A 13,442-nucleotide genomic window follows, 5' to 3' on the forward strand; every position below is an offset into this window, starting at 1 on the left:
ATTCATCACAAGGAAACAGGAGATGCTGGGCCATACCTGGCCAAGAGCAGGGCCAGCAGGATATGAGCACCAATCAAATCAACTTCTTGCTTCCTTGTTGCTGTCATAGCTGCTGTGTCCCCCACCTGACAAGCTCCCTGTTTTGTAGGACAAGACCCTGTACCACCCTGTGAGTGGCGGCTGCATGGACTGTAGTGAAAGTGACCACAGGATCTTCATGAACACCTGCAACCCCTCCTCCCTCACCCAGCAGTGGCTCTTTGAACATACCAACTCTACGGTCTTAGAAGAGTTCAACAGAAACTGAGTCCTCAGACCTCCTCAACAAGCCCCTCAGGTTGCTATGGAGCTTGCAAGCCTTCCTCCCGTGGGAGAAGGGGACCTATGGGCACCAAGGTGCTGGGCCAAATGGCTCAGGACAGAGGGTTCTTGAAGCACTTGTGTGGTAGGGCCAGAGGGTGAACAGACGGTACAAATGGCTCTACAAGAAGGCCTGTCAAATGTCCCCTAAGTGTTAGGAATACCTGGGTAGCCTCAGGCCAGAAAATTAGTCCTGTAAGGTTGCCCAGTCCTCAGGCTGCTCCCAGACATGACAGTGCCCTACAAAGAAAGGTGGTATTGGCCTTAGGACGGCTTTTAAGCCTATGTGCCAGCCACTGGCAAGGCAATTTGCCTGTGCTGGGGGTGACTGCCAGTACTGCCCAGCTTCTGTGTTGGTCCAGGACAATGAAAGCCCACTGTGACCTCAGAGTGTTCCATAACTAGCCCTGGCCAGCAGCCAGGCAAGATTCCCCCCTTACTCTGCAGCCAGGTGTAAAGGATGTCTCCCCTGGCTCTCTGGGTATTTCAGATGCCCATTTTAGCTTCAGGGCTGTCTGGGCACCAGGTTTTTGGGGCTAGTTCAGCTGGATAAGTAGACCTCCAGACTGAACAGCTCCCAGTACATGCTTCCAAAGCCCTTTCTCTATCTCCTTAGCAGCTCCTTGCCCTCAGAGAGGAACGGGGTGCTGTGAGGTGCTCACCTCCAGAGTCCCATGGGGGCAGCATCCCCAGATAATGACCATTGTGGTTCTAACCTCACAGAACCCTGGAGTTTCTTAAAAGTGCTGTGGTTCTGTCAAAAGCCAAGATGAGCCATTAGGTGTGTGAGCATACAATGCAAGCAGCCGAGTGTCAGGCAACCCCTGCCCCAAGCCCATATATGACCCTAGGGATGGAAGCTGCAGCCTTGTTAACAATGAGGACCTCATGAGCTATTATTCCCTGACCAGATCATCCCTAGCCCCAGTCAGGGTCCCAGGGGGTCTCAAACAAAAACTTACCCTCCAAGGATTGAGTCACTTGATTGTGTTACTTACCAGTGAAGTAACTGATACATGAGGACAGAGATTCTGGTATTGAGGTTGGCAAGCCCCCAGGTTGGCCAAGTGGCTGGTGTAGAGCCACCTCCATGCAGCCCCTGTGCTGTCCCAGCTCACTCATGGATTCCTAGCTTCCTTTTCCATATGAACATTCTACCTTACAAATAGCCAGCTAGGAAGGAATCAAAATGGGGGGTGGAAGGGTGTCTAGAATCCAGTGGGGATGGGAGTTGCTGCCAAGGGGAGTCAAGTCCTCAGAGAGCAGTGTGGCCTCATTACAATAAAAATCGTGCCTTTTACAAAGAGAAAATGCAACTGAGCAGCCGATTCCCTAAACTTGAACCACTTCCTAGTGCCTTGCTAGACAAACAAACAGGGGCGGTTGGAGGAGGGGCATTTGTGCAGGTCCTGTGAGCTGAGTGTGTGTCCTTATGTCTGACTCAAAAGCAAGAGGTGCTAGGCTTAAAGCAGAGCCTGAGACCCAGAGGCCCCACAACAGGGCAACTGCCTACCTGTGCAGGAACCAACCCTGAGACAGGATGGTCTGCAAGTTCTAGGAACCTGGCAGCCCTGTGTAGGGGGAATGCCAACCCCCAGAAGTGCTCTGCCTGTCCCTCACTATCAGGGGTGAGATGACCTGCTGAATTTCCAGGTGATGTCAAGCCAAGCAGATGGTTAAGGCAGGGGCAGCCACAGCCATCCCCAGCCTTGCTCGCTCACTCACTTGCTCAATCACTTCGTTCATTCTCATCTGGTTCATCCCCCTTCTCTGGCAGCCACTTCCTCTGAGCTCACCTTGGCATTTGTGACTGCTGAACTCTGTCTGATCTTAGGGTATAAGACTTGAGGAGATATGTCTCAGGAAGGCCCAGGTTGGTATGGTGGTTGACTGCGAATGCTTAATTTCCACCTTGTTTTGATGTCAGGTGTGGACAGCCTTATCTCAAAGAGTCAGGTTTCCATTCAGCTGATAGTCTGCACAGGCACAAGGACCTGTGGACATGCCACTGGCCAAGTGACAAGCCAGGCAGCTGGTCTCTTTTCCTCTAAAGCTTTATTCAGAGGCCAAAATCACAAAACAAGATGCAGTTAGAAAGGCAGCCTCCCCCACAACCACTCTGCCCAGAAGATTCCAGAAACACTTTGGAATGCAGCGTGTCCTTGCTGTGAGGCAAGGCCTTTGTGTGGCAAGCTGTCTTACCCTCTACTGCCAACTGGAGCTTCTGGGTGTGAAAGCAGTCAAGAATGATAGGTCTTCTCTTGAGGCAGCAGGTGGGCATAGTGGATTTCCAAAGTCAGCATCATGGTGCCTCTTCAGTCCTTCCTGTCACACTTGTCCCTGTGTGTGGAGGAGAAGCGCAGACTCTTCCCTTTGGCAGTCCCTAGTTCTTCCAGATTAGGCAGTTTGCATTCAGCGCTCAGGAGGCGTTGTGTTTGTAGTTTTCTAAAGACAGAGTAAAAGGGACAAAGACTGCAGTTCTGCCAATTCATCAACACTTGTCCCTAATGCTTTCTATGATAAATCCAAGTCATATTTTGGTTCAAGGTTGATGCTGAGCCAGGACCCTGCTAACACCATTAGGTGAGAGTGGTCCCAGGTTTCATGTTCCACTCTGCTCTGTGACTGGCTAGAAGGCTGAGTCCTCAGGAGCTACAGGTAGGGAAGCTGGGAAGTGAGACAGGGTTTCCATGGGGAAAGCCCAAGACCATTCCTCCCTCCTGCCTGGAAGAGGGAGCCTTGTGAAGGACAACTTACCATGTTCAGTTGTGACTGCTATTGTTCAATAAACCTCCAGACTTTCTTGAAAGTGGTTTCTGCTATGTCCCTTGTCACCTGCCTTTCTGTTGATGTCCTCAGAGCACTGAGCACCTGCCCAGCTTCCAGATGTCCTGCAGAGAGCTGAAACTCAGAGGGGAAGGCAGACCAAAGTGAGGACTATTGTAGGTGCAAAGCACGAAGAGTAGCTAACCAGAATGTCTTAGAAGCTGGGGTGAAGCCATCAGGATTGCCCTGCAGAGCTGATAGACCAAACCAAGGATAGGGCTGAGGGCTGCCCCTGCAAAAGCCATGATACAGAAAGGGACTTAGGTGTGGAGAAGCACAGGGGTGAACTCCATGCCCAGAGTCTTCTAGATTAGACCAGAAGGGAGGGAATTCTAAAGGGCAATGAACTCACCCATCAACCACAAATAACCTGTTTATCAAAGTGTTTCTGGACTGGTTGTCAACTGTACAACCATGAGTAAAACACCCTCCATGAAATCTTGCACAACTCCTACCCCCCTGGGCCTTAATTCACAGTGAATTGACCAGTGTTTGAATATGCTGTCTTAGAGGAACCCTGAGCAGAAACTGGCCCTGGTGTTGTCACTTAGCAGCCACCAGAGGGTGCTATGGGCCATAGCTTAGAAAAGGCAAAGAACCAGGAATGTGGACTCTGACCTTAGTTCGAAACCAGCCTGGTCTACAAGAGCTAGTTCCAGGACAGCCTCCAAAGCCACAGAGAAACCCTGTCTCAAAAAAAGAAAAAAAAATAGAAATTTTTTTAAATGGTGGAAGAAAGAGTGAATGACAGTCTTCTTAAAGGTGCACACCTGGAGTTGGAGAGATGACTCGGTGGTTAAGAGCACTGGCTGCTGTTGCAGAGGGTTCAGGTTTGATTCTCAGCACCCACATGGTGGTTCACAACCATCCTTAACTCCAATTCCAGGGGATCTGATACTCTTTCTTTTTTTATGGAGCAAGGAGGGGACAGGGTTTTCAAGACAGAGTTTCCCAGTAGCTATGTAGCCCATTCTGGAACTCACTCTGTAGACCAGGCTGGACTGGAACTCAGAGAGAGATCCACTTCCCTCTGCCTCCTGAGTGCTGGGATTAAAGGAGTGCAACATCACCGCCTGGCTTCATTTGCTTTCTTGTTAAAGATGAATTTATATGTACAAGTATACAGACTTACAGGTAGCTGTGAAGCATACCACATGGGTTCTAAGAGCCAGATTTAGATCATATGCAAGACTAACAATCAATCTTAATTAATGACCTAGCTCTCCACCACCAATGTACTGGGCTTTTGTTTTGTTTTTCGGGACAGGGTTTTTCTGTGAAACAGCTGTAGCTGTCTCAGAATTCATTTTGTAGACCAGGCTGGCCTTAAACTCACAGAGATCTGCCTGCCTCTGCTGGGATTAAAGGCATGCAGCACCATGCCTGGCCTCCAAGGTGCTGTTTTTAAGCCCTTTGTGCCTATTGTCTCCAGCCTCTGGGAAGTCATCCATGAAACCAATGTGACATAAATACTGGCTTTTTGTTCAGTTTCAAGTAGACCAAACTGGTCCAGCATGCCCATAACTCTAGTACTCGGGGATGCTGAGGCAGGAGGATTCTGACTTCAAGTCCAGCCTGAACTAATTCATAAGACCCTGACTCACAGCCACAAAGTATCACCTGTCTACTGAATGACAGACACTGCCAGAGCCCTGCTCTGATTCTGTAGTGTAGCAAGAACAGACCCTGAAGGAGCTAAAGTCAGCCCGGCATTAGCATCTAGATAAGTTCCACAAAGGAGACATAGCCTTGAGATTTTTATAACCCTGGAGGTCCAAGAGGATGCTGAGGTCTCCAAGTTCTGGGCATGAAATCACCTACAGTGATGGTTAGAATAAGAATGGCCTCCATAAGCCCATATATTTGAATGTTCAGTCAAGGAGTGGCACTGTTAGAGATAAGAGGTGTGGCTTTGTTGGAGGAAGTGTGTCAATGGGGATGGACTTTGAGGTTTCAAAAGCATATACCAGACCCAGTCTCTCTCTCTCTCTCTCTCTCTCTCTCTCTCTCTCTCTCTCTCCTCTCTCTCTCTTCTCTCCTCTCTCCCCTCCTCCTTCCCTTCCTCCCCCACTCCTTTGCTTGCAGAAATATTGTAACTCAGCTACATCTCCAGCACCACACCAGCCTGCCGCCGTGCTTCTTGCTGCCACGTTCTGAGCCATGATGATAATAGACTAACCCTCTAAAACTGTAAGCAAGCCCCAATTAAATGCTTTCTTTTATAAGAGTTGCCTTGGTCATGGTGTCTCTTCACAGCAATTGAACAGTGACTAAGACACCTACACACTGGAAAACCAAGGAGAGGTCAATGAAGGACCTGCTTAAAACCAGTGGTTGATGGGGCTGGAGAGACACCTCCACAGTTAAGAGCACTGGCTACTCTTGCAGAGAACCTGGATTTGGTTCCCAGCACCCAGATGGTGGCTCACAACAATCTGCAATTTCAGTTCCAGGGGATCCAGTGCCCTCTTCTGGCCTCTGTAAGCACTAGGCATGCATATAGTACACATACATATACCCAGGCAAAATACTCAGATACATAAAAATAAATCCCAAAGGGGGGCAGGCATGATGGCACATACCTTCAATCCCATCTGCCACCTAGGGCCATATTAATGTCCCAAGGGCTGTGTCTCTGCTGGGGCCATACAGATCTGAGTGGTCTGCACTGCCACCAGAGGCCATGGTGTTGTCTGGACCTTGGGCTACTGCTAAGGGCCATGTCTGTGGCTCCTGTTACCATGAAAGCAGTGAGGATAGGGATGCATAGAGTTGGCCCCACCCCTCACAGGCTGCAGCACTCAGGAGAGGGGCCCTGCACCTCACCTAGGCAGCACAGTAGAGTTGATCCTGTTGACAGGGGGTGCAGGTGATCCACAAGTGTGAATGGGAAATCTGGCCCCACCCCTCATCTGCCATATGGTGGCATGGGTGAAGGGAAGATGCCCTCACTGCCTCATCCCTTGCCACCTATGGCAGGTGGGAGAGCTGGCCCCTGGGCCATAAGAGTGGGAGAGCCCCCCACCGGCTGCAGCACACAGGAAAGAGAGCCCTACACCTTGCCTGGGCAGCACACTAGAGCTGACCCTGTTGGTAGGGACACAGGTGAGCTGGCCCTGAGGGCATGAGAACAGGAAAGCTGACCCCATCCCACCCCTTGTATGTCCCCTACAGCAATTGGGAGAGGGGGGCAACATCTCACCTGGGCAAAACAGTAAAACACTGGTGTGGTAAATACCAGTGAGCTGGACCCAAGGATGTGAGAGCAGGAGAACTGGTCCTGCTCCTTGCTGCCGGCTGTACTAGGTGAGCTAGCTGGGGTAGTACTGGAGAGGTCTCCTGGTGGTGACAACAAGGGAAAGCTGGTGGGCATTACTAACTCAGCTACCATCCAGGCCCAGAACCAGGGCTGTGAGTTGGCCTGCCCCAACATCCACCTCATCTATGAAGTACAGGACCATGTGAAGAGGCCCGACCTGCAGATCCAAAACTGCAGGATCTCTATGACACAGAACAACAAGATATCCAAGAGGAGTTCCAGTGAGGGCCCATTATCAATAGAGCAGCAGAAGCCAGAGGTCTCAAACCAGGCCAATGACTCGTGACAATGCACACTTGCCAGTAAAGATGTGTGGATTAAAGGATAAACGGTGTGACTCAGTAGACCACTGCAGCTTCCACACTGAGAATTTTGTTTTGTTTTGTTTTTCTTTTACATTTTGTTTTGTTTGGGGGGAGTTGCAAGGCCAAAGAACAGATTTGAGAGGATGAGTGGGGTCAGGATGCATACTGTGAAATCCATAAAGAATCGATAAAAAGTTGGGGGAAAAAAGGTTAATTGCAATCCAGCTGCAGTTGCACACATCTATAATCCCAGATCTCAGGAGACTAAGACTACATGCCAAGACTCAATCTCAATAAAATGAAAAAAAAAGGGGAGGGGCTGGAGAGATGGCTCAGTGGTTAAGAGCACTGGCTGGTCTTCCAGAGGTCCTGAGTTCAATTCCCAGCAACCACATGATGGCTCACAACCATCTGTAGTGAGATCTGGTGCCCTCTTCTAACCTGCATGGATACATGCAGACAGAACACTGTGTACATAAATAAATAAATCTTTAAATAAATAAAATGAAAGGATGTTCATTGCGATGCACAGATGAAACCTGCATGCATCACTCAGCCGCTTCAAGACACGTCTCCCTGAGGAGTGGCTGATTCTCTTTCCTCACCCAAATTCACCAATGAATGACTTAGGAAGCAGGGGTTATTAATTTTGTCTGTAGATAAAGAACTTTCCAGTGACTGGAAACAGTATCATGACACCTCCTGAGAAATTTGCTGGGTGAGCAAACATCAAAGAGGCCAGGAGGAGCCAAAGGCATCAAGAAGGAAAGGCTCGCCCTCTACAGGTCTGGAAGCACCACATACCCTGTCCATTATCTAACTGACACAGGCGAATCCAAAATTCATTCTAATTACTTTATTAATTTTTAAAGTTTCATATATACTGTATTTATATCATTGCCTCCTCCAGTTGTTTTTTAATTATTTGATTTTTTTTAGGCTAACCTGCAAAGCAATGTGTTTTATCAGCATGTCTTCACCCATGTGCCAGGTGCCCTTATTCTGCATGGTCCTCCCTATATCAGCCTTCCCACCTCATGGGTTCCCTTTCTTCTTCTAGTTAGTCCTCACCTCTGTTCTTCACGTCCACTGTGCCATTTCTCACCTCCACTGAGGACTCTTCCTCCCCTTCATGATCCCTTTTCTAGTTTTGTGGCCTGGACATGCAATAAGTGCGTATTTTTAAATCAAGGTCTGCCGAAGATGACCTTGAACTTCTGATCTTCCTGCCTCCACCTCCCAAATACTGGAACTATAGGCATGCACCACCTTCACCTAGAATTCTGGCTTTTTGTTTTGTTTTATTTAAATATTATTTTTTTAAAGACAGGCTCTCACTATGTAGTCCTGGCTGTCCTGGAAATGACTATGTCAACTAGGCTGGCCTCAAACTCACAGAGATCTGTCTGCCTCTGCCTCCAGAGATCACAAAGATTGAAGGTGTATGGTGCCACACCAGTTATTTGTTTGTTTAGAGACAGGGTCTCTCTTTAGAGTGCTAGCTGTTGTTCTTAAACTCACAGAGCTAGATCCTCCTGCCTCTGCCTTCCAAGCGCTGAGATTAAAGATGTGCTCCACCAAACCCAGACTACTTTTTAATTTTTAAATTATATATACTTATTTATTCTGGTGGTGGCATGAAGTGGAGTGAGGGAAATTTGCAAGGTCAGTCTTCACTTTCTAAGCATGAGGTCTCTCTGTGTAGTTAGTGCAGGCTAGCCTCATTCTTGATCCTTTTGCTTCTGCTGGGATTCTAGGTGTGTGCTAACAGCCAGTTTAAGGCTGCCCATTTGGGAGTGGTGGGGGGAGTTGGAGACAGGGTTTCTTTGTGTAGTCTTGTCTGTCCTTGAACTAGCTCTGTAAAACAAGTTGGCATAGAACTCCAAGAGATCTGCCTGCCTCTGCCTCCCAAGTGCTGGGATTAAAGGCTGTGGGCCACCCCCGCTCCTTTAAAGTTTTAAATTCAATTTACAGGCTTAGGCACTTTGAAACATAGTAACTTTTCATCCAAAGACAAGAAGACTCATTTTCATTTGTTCTTTATTAGTGTTGAATTGTTAGGTTTAATAGATTTAATCCTTCTTAATCATTTGATAGACTTACCGCCTTAATTAATCAAACTTCCTTAGATATTTTAAAGGACAATTAAGAACTGAATGTGCCTGAGTTTTCTCAAAGATTTAAATGCCCAGAAGAGTAGACTGACATATCCAAACAGTAGAAATCTTTCTAAGGAATCCAGTAACTGTTGCAAACAGAGGACTTAGGCTTGTGAGCCGGGGCTGTGGTGGGATGGGTAGAGCACTTGCTGCCCACACACCAAGCCCTGAGTTCAATCCCCAGCACCTTGTGGATTGGGCATGGTGCAGCATTCCTGTAATCAGTAGGTGGAGAGAGTGGGATTAGTAGTTCAAGGTTATCTTTGGCTACATAATAAATCTGAGGCTAACCTGGCCACATGAAACACTGTCACAAACAACAACAAAATAATAATAAAAAAAAGATACAAAAATACCTAAACTTGTATATGGTATATGTGGCAAAGTAGATTCTCTTGGCTGTTAAAACCCACACAAAGCCGAAAAGAGCCACTCAGCCTTGTATCTCTCAATCCATTTTTTCATCTGAATATTCCTCTCCCAGTTCTGGAGACCAGTTATTTCTGCAGTCTTAGTCTTCACTGGGGGCTGGGGGAAGTGAAGCCCACCTGAGTCTGTAAGAGCCTTTGCATGGACATGAATCCCTTCATTGATTCATATGATAGGGTTGTGAGGAGCCGGTGAAAGAGCAGGAGGTAGGACTAGTTGGAGTTATCTAGGAGCCTGGCCCCTCTCTGCCAGGAAATGTCCCTCTCCTTGCTAGACAGTATAGCCAACTCCTAGAAAAACAGCCAAATTAAAGAGCTCCACCTTTTAGCTCCTGGCTAGTTTTTGTCACAATGACACAAAAGTAACGAAACTTTATGACACACTGACCTTTAAAGCAGGGTCTTGAACTCTGATACATAAAAAGAATCGCCCAGGGTTGGCAGGCTCAACAGGTAAAGAAGCTTGCTGCCAAGCCTAACAACCTGAGTTCTGATCCCCAGAACATGGGTAAAAAGCTGGGAGTAGGGGTACGCATGTCTCAGCACTGGGAAGGGTGGAGACAAGAGGATCCCTGTCAGCCAGCCCCCTTAATCAAACCAATGAGCTTCAGGTTCAGTGAGAGAAATAAAAGTTGGGGCTGGAGAGATGGCTAAATGGTTAAGAGTACTCCCTGCTGCTCTATTGGAGGAACCATGTTCAGGTCCCAGAACCCATGTTGAGCTTCTCATAACCTTTTGTGACTCCAATTTCATGCAGAACTGACACCTTCTGACCTCCTCAGGCACCTGCACTCACAGGCCCACACATACACATACACACAATTAGAAATTATTTTTAAAAATAATAAAGGTTGTAAACTACCAAGGAATGACACTCTATGGCAACCTGTGATCCCCATATGCACATGTGTGTATGCATAACTATTCATATAATGCATCCACCCACACTAACAGGTATAAAACCACAAAGAAAAAAGCAAAAAAGACCACAAAACCTCTGCAGATCTTTGAAAATTGTATCAGAGAAGATTTACCAGAAAAATAGAACCAAATTAACCAGACATCCCCAGTCCTCAAATTAAGGAGATGGGAATTTTAAAAGAGGTATGGCAGAAATAGTTGGCTATGGCCAAACACACACTACATATGTCATCCTTATACCCTAGTCACAGGCCCTCCATTTTCACTGAGCACATAGCTACCAGAAAGTCAAAGAACATTTTCCTGTACCCATCCCCTACTCCCTGCTGTTAGGTGTGGCCAAATACTGACCAGGGATACAAGTGGGAGGTCCCCATAGCCCCTGAGAAGTCTCCCTAAGGGCAGAGAGTAGGTCCTGTCTCTCCTTCCTTCTGGCCAGAATGCCAAGGCAACTCCAGCATCCATCTTGGTCAAGGAGGAAGCCATGGGGTTGGCAGTCCTACCACCCTCATTTCAGAGTGACAAAGAAGCCTTGTTCTTTGGCTCTTGAGGGAAGCTTTCAGATTGCTTCAGAATTCTTGAAGGTAAGAGTAACATGGAGATTTAGTTATTTGCCAAACCCAACCATAACTGATTTAACCTCTAATAATAACTAGTACTTGCTGAACACCAAACTTGTGCCAGGCACTATTATACATGGCTTATTGTATCTACTAACTCAGATGATTATCACAACAATCATAAAAGGTTACTATTTTATAGATGAGGAAACTGAGGCATGGTAAGACTGTGTCATTTCCCCAAGGTTCCCAGGCTGAGTGGCAGAGCCAGGATCCCAAGCCAGACTGACTCCAGAGTCAGTGGTCCATGCCACAGTATTGTACCGCCTCTGGGTTCTGGAGGTTGGAGGTCATTACCCTTATCCATCTACCCACTCATCCAACAAGTACTGGCACACCCCTTTAATCCCAGCACTCGGGAAGCAGAGGCAGGCAGATCTCTGTGAGTTTGAGATCAGCCTGGTCTACAGAGTGAGTTCCAGGACAGTCAGAACTACACGGAGAAACCCTGTCGGGGCGGGGGGGGGGGGGGGGGATACAGCTATTGGAAGCAAATGCAAGTGAATTGAGGTAGGTGGACAGGCTAGCATTGATTAACCTTTAATGCTGACCAGGCATTGTGTTAAGCACTCACTATCTATAGCAGGCTTCAGTGAAATGGGGCTGGGGATGTAGCTCAGCGAGTAGAGCACTTACCTAGCATGCTTGAAGTCCTGGGTTCCATCCTCAGCAGCACTGGATGTCTGTCATCACAGAACTTGGAAGATGAAGGAAAGAGAATCAGAAGTTTAGGGTCATTCTTGGCATGTAGTGAGTTTCAGGCCAGACTGGGATACGTGAGATACTGTCTCATAATGAAAGAGAACGAAGGCAGGGAGGAAATAATTTGCTAACATATCACTGGGCGATGGTGGCGCACACCTTTAATCCCAGCACATATCATAGCCCTTGAAGAGAGGCACTCAGATCTGAAGACAGTTCTGACAGCCAAGCTGACCATCAAAAACTGCTTGGTGCATAAGCCATAGTACTATGAAGTCATTAAAACAGCAACAGCCAGAGCTACACCCACAGGGAAAGGTTGTGATGGAAGATCCCTGAAGAAAGACTCCAGAATCTCTGCAAAGGATGGCAGAGCATGGGAGCAGGTGCACACACGAGGTTCCTACACACACACACTTTACACACACGGTGCCTATGCAAACACATTCTACACACATGATGCCTATACACATACATTCTATACACATGACAACCTATACACACACATACACATTACACGCATAGCTCCTATACACACATATGCTCTACAAACAGCCTTGGTGCTTATTCTGGTCTAAAGATGAGCTGATTTGGGGCTGGAGAAATGGCTCAATGGTTAAGAGCATTGGTTGTTCTTCCAGAGGACTTGGGTTCAATTCCCAGCACCCACATGGCAGCTAACAATTGCCTGTAACTCCAAGATCTGACAGCCTCACACGGACGACAAACATGCAGGCAAAACTCCAGTGCACATTAAAAAAAGAAAAAGGGATTCAAAGATGAGCTGATTTTAATACAGTACTGCACTAATAAAGGATTGCCAAGTAAGGTAGATGGGGGACTCTAAAGGACACTGAGATGATGAATGTCAGCCCTGAGGACAGAACGGGAGCCCCCAAGGAAAAGCTGCTTACTCCTTCCAGCCAAGGAAGGCTGGTAATGAAGCAGCTAGGTGCTGGAATGACCTGGCTGAATGCAAGATACTTGAAAAGTATCTCAACATAAGAAACATGCAAGCTGGGCGTTGGTGGCGCACGCCTTTAATCCCAGCATTCGGGAGGCAGAGGCAGGCAGATCTCTGTGAGTTCGAGACCAGCCTGGTCTCCAGAGCGAGTGCCAGGATAGGCTCCAAAGCTACACAGAGAAACCCTGTCTCGAAAAACCAAAAAAAAAAAAAACCATGCAAAGAAAAGCAGAACATTTTCTATACCAAGGAACCTCAGAACCAATGCACACTGCCTTGTATGCACTGCCCCCTGCCCCCCAACTGCATTCTCTGTACACTGAACTCCTACCTACAGGGCATCCCTGTAAGAACAGGATCATGCTTTGTTCTGTAGCCACCTGTGCCAGTTAGTTTTAACTATCAACTTGGCACTGCCTAAAATCATCTAAGAAGATTCTCAATGAGTTCATTAGATCAGGTTGGCTTGTAGGCATGTCTCAGGGTCTTAAATTGTTAGTTGACTGTAGAAAGAACCAAGTTACCGTGGGCAATAGTATTCCCCGGCTTGGGGCCCTGGGCTGTGTACAAATAGAGAAAGTAGGACTGGAAAGATGGCTCAGTGGTTTAGAGCACTTTCTGCTTTTGTGAAGTACTGGGGTTTGGTTCCAAGCATTTACATGGTGCCTCATAACTGTCACTTCAGTTCCAGGGGATCTGATCCTCTCTTCTGGCCTCCAAAGGTGCTGCATGCATGTGGTGCTCACACACATACAAGTAAAACACTCATAAATGTAAAATAAAAATATATAATTTTTGTTTTGGTTTGGAGAAAGGGTTTCTCTGTGTAGCTCTGGCT

General features: G+C 47.4%; 1 protein-coding gene and 1 long non-coding RNA gene across 4 annotated transcripts in view; one reads left to right on the forward strand and one right to left on the reverse strand.

Annotated features, from left to right (window-relative positions):
- Galnt10 (polypeptide N-acetylgalactosaminyltransferase 10) overlaps positions 1-3,169 on the forward strand; it is a 141,752-nt gene extending 138,583 nt beyond the window's left edge. For all 3 annotated transcript variants that reach the window (XM_027427436.2, XM_027427435.2, XM_027427437.2), the window contains one exon: positions 149-3,169. In XM_027427436.2, coding sequence (XP_027283237.1) covers positions 149-307 — 159 coding nt within the window. In that variant the 3' untranslated portion in view covers positions 308-3,169. The remainder of the gene's footprint in view (positions 1-148) is intronic.
- Positions 2,397-12,697, reverse strand: LOC118239133. Its single transcript, XR_004770717.1, has 2 exons — positions 11,575-12,697; positions 2,397-3,261 (listed from the first exon to the last, which is right to left on the reverse strand). It is a non-coding gene; the product is annotated as an uncharacterized LOC118239133 (long non-coding RNA).
- Positions 12,698-13,442: the final 745 nt, after the last annotated feature.

This window comes from Cricetulus griseus, chromosome 7 (assembly GCF_003668045.3).
Source record: "Cricetulus griseus strain 17A/GY chromosome 7, alternate assembly CriGri-PICRH-1.0, whole genome shotgun sequence".
In the NCBI taxonomy this organism is placed as follows: Eukaryota; Metazoa; Chordata; class Mammalia; order Rodentia; family Cricetidae; genus Cricetulus; species Cricetulus griseus.